This window comes from Berghia stephanieae, chromosome 6 (assembly GCF_034508935.2).
Source record: "Berghia stephanieae isolate SIO BIC M18660-M18661 chromosome 6, UCSD_Bste_1.3, whole genome shotgun sequence".
In the NCBI taxonomy this organism is placed as follows: Eukaryota; Metazoa; Mollusca; class Gastropoda; order Nudibranchia; family Aeolidiidae; genus Berghia; species Berghia stephanieae.
In genome coordinates this window covers 65,757,864-65,760,363 of record NC_088365.1, presented here as the reverse complement: position 1 = coordinate 65,760,363, position 2,500 = coordinate 65,757,864, and the positions used below count along the sequence as shown (strand labels likewise).

The window sequence follows — 2,500 nt, the reverse complement described above, 5'->3', positions numbered from 1 at the left end:
CCCTGGGTTCTGTGCACTTTCAAATCTTTGTGTTACCAGGCGAGTTATTTAATGATTCATCGTGATGACGGCGTTCCAATCCAATAGTGTGTGACATCATTGTGATTAGTGCTCACAAAGTACACTACTCTATCTGGCTAGTTGGCATGCAATGAAGGTGGATTTGGTGAAAATCCGTTATATTCGATAAATATATTGTCTGATAGGATTACACAGGGCCCCCCCCCCCCCCCCCCCCACACTCCCAGTAAACCCCAACCTTCCTCGCCTGGGGTTCGAACTGTAGGGCTTCTGGTTAACACTCATGCATTTTTAAATCCATCCATACTACTGGATTGTAAATTTAGAGATATTATTTAACTGTCCAAAAGCGAAGTCAATTGAGAGACTGGAATATTATTATGGGCTATATATAATGTGTGAATATTTTTCTGTTCTCGACGGCTATCGCTTATCTCACACTGGCCACTTGGAGCGATCGGCAGGGTCAAACATAAGGACGCCGTGTTAAATGTTGACTTTGGGAGTGCTGGGTGAGAGTAGAGTATTGATTTCCCGTATTGATTACTCTCTTTCTCTCTATAATCTCTCTACTTATTTCTTTTTATATATCTCTCTTTCCTTCTCTCATTTCTCTCTCTCTCTCTCACTCTCTCTCTCTTTCTCTCTCTCTCTCTCTCTCGTTCTATCTCTTCCCTTCTCTTTCTCTTTCTCCTTCTCTCTATTTCTTTATCTATATATCTCTCTTTTCTCTCTCTACTCTCTCCTCTTCTCTATATTTCTCTATCTATATATATCCTTCTCCTTTTCTCTCACCCTCTCTCTCTCTCCCCCTCTTTCTCTCTATCTCTCCCTCTCTCCCCCTCTCTCTCTCGCTCTCTCTTTGTCTCTTTCTGTCTGTCTCTCTCTCTCTCTCTCTCTCTCTCTCTCTCTCTCCCCCTCTCTCTCTATCTCTATGCGTGTGCTCGTGTGCTTGTGTGTGTATGTGTGTATGTGTGTGTGTGTGTGTGTGTGTGTGTGTCTGGACATGCCCTCACTAAAATAGAATTGACAGGCGACATGTTCTCAATTGAATTTCTTTTTCCTCGTTTTTCAATTGCCATTCCTTCATTTTCTTGGACGACGATTTCCATGTTCTGAAAGTGGAGGCCAATGTAAACACGGTCAACGAACACACAAACATATAAACACACACTAGGCCAATTTACTCACGGACAACAAACACACCAACATACAAACCAATTAACGAACCAACAACACCAAGCCCCCCCGTTGCAAGTCCTGAACGATGAATGACGTGACGTCACATACAGTCATGACGATCTAGATGTATTCTGATTGGTTGATTGTCTTTGATTTATGGTTGTTGAATAAATTTGAATTGAGCTTGATATTTTTTATATAACGGGATATCCACTAAATGTGCTCAAAGCTCAAAGGGGTCCCAACAGCAACACTTAACATTTAAGAACGAAACATGACGCCTGTTAGGCGGTATTAGATTTTTTTTTCCGACAAAGACAACGCTGTTAACGGCCAGGTACTCATTTTACACCTGAGTACGGTGAGATAATGTGAGTAAAGAGCCTTTTCCAAGGACTCAACTATGTGCCGAGCGAGGCTCGACCCAGGACCATCCGATCCGAAAGCGAGTGTCATACCACTTGAACACATAGCCGCACGAATAAATTTGAATTCACGTGAAATCTTTTATTATGTACACATACTTTTCTTTGAAAAAAGATTCTAAAAAATGTTGGGGCAAAATATTAACTATTGAGACAACAGACGCCGTGCTTTGTCCCTACCTTCATATGTTTTTATGTGTGTGTGTGTGTGTGTGTGTGTCTGTGTGTGTGTGTGTTACAGGTTGTTATATAATGGTTCAAGACAACACCACCTTGTCATAAGACAGTAGACAAATGCGACCCGATGATACATCGCCATCATAATGTTATTATTGTTGTTGTTGTTGTTGTTGTTGTTATTATTATTATTATTATTATTATTATTATTATTATTATTATTATTATTATTATTATTATTATTATTATCATTACCACCACCAGCATCATCATCATCATCATCATCATCATCATCATCATCATCATCATCATCATCATCATCATCGTTGTTGTTACTATTATAACTAACAGACTGTACAACATATCCATTCCCACTCCAGGCCTCACGTCCACCACCATCCCCATGTATCTGGCCGAATGTTCCCCGTCGTACGCCAGGGGGAGTCTGGTCTCCACCAACATTGCCATGGTAGCCTTTGGTCAGTTTGTGGCCAACCTGGTAGACGGAGTCTTTGGTTCAGATGAGAAGAATGGATGGAGGTAAGTCAGACCGCAATTTTTATTATTTTTGTTGTTTTTTTAAAAAGGGTTCTGCGGCGCTTGCAACACTTTTAGGTTATATCAGTGCCAGCAAAAAAGGAATAAAATGGAATAGTGAAAAGTTCTAGAATTACAATTAAAAGCACCCAAGAGTA

General features: G+C 40.5%; 1 protein-coding gene across 1 annotated transcript in view; it reads left to right on the top strand.

Moving 5' to 3' along the window:
• LOC144975472 (proton myo-inositol cotransporter-like) overlaps positions 1 to 2,500 on the top strand; it is a 124,511-nt gene that overhangs the window by 108,781 nt on the left and 13,230 nt on the right. Inside the window, exon 4 of the mRNA XM_078919590.1 lies at positions 2,186 to 2,345. Coding sequence (XP_078775716.1) covers positions 2,186 to 2,345 — 160 coding nt within the window. The remainder of the gene's footprint in view (positions 1 to 2,185; positions 2,346 to 2,500) is intronic.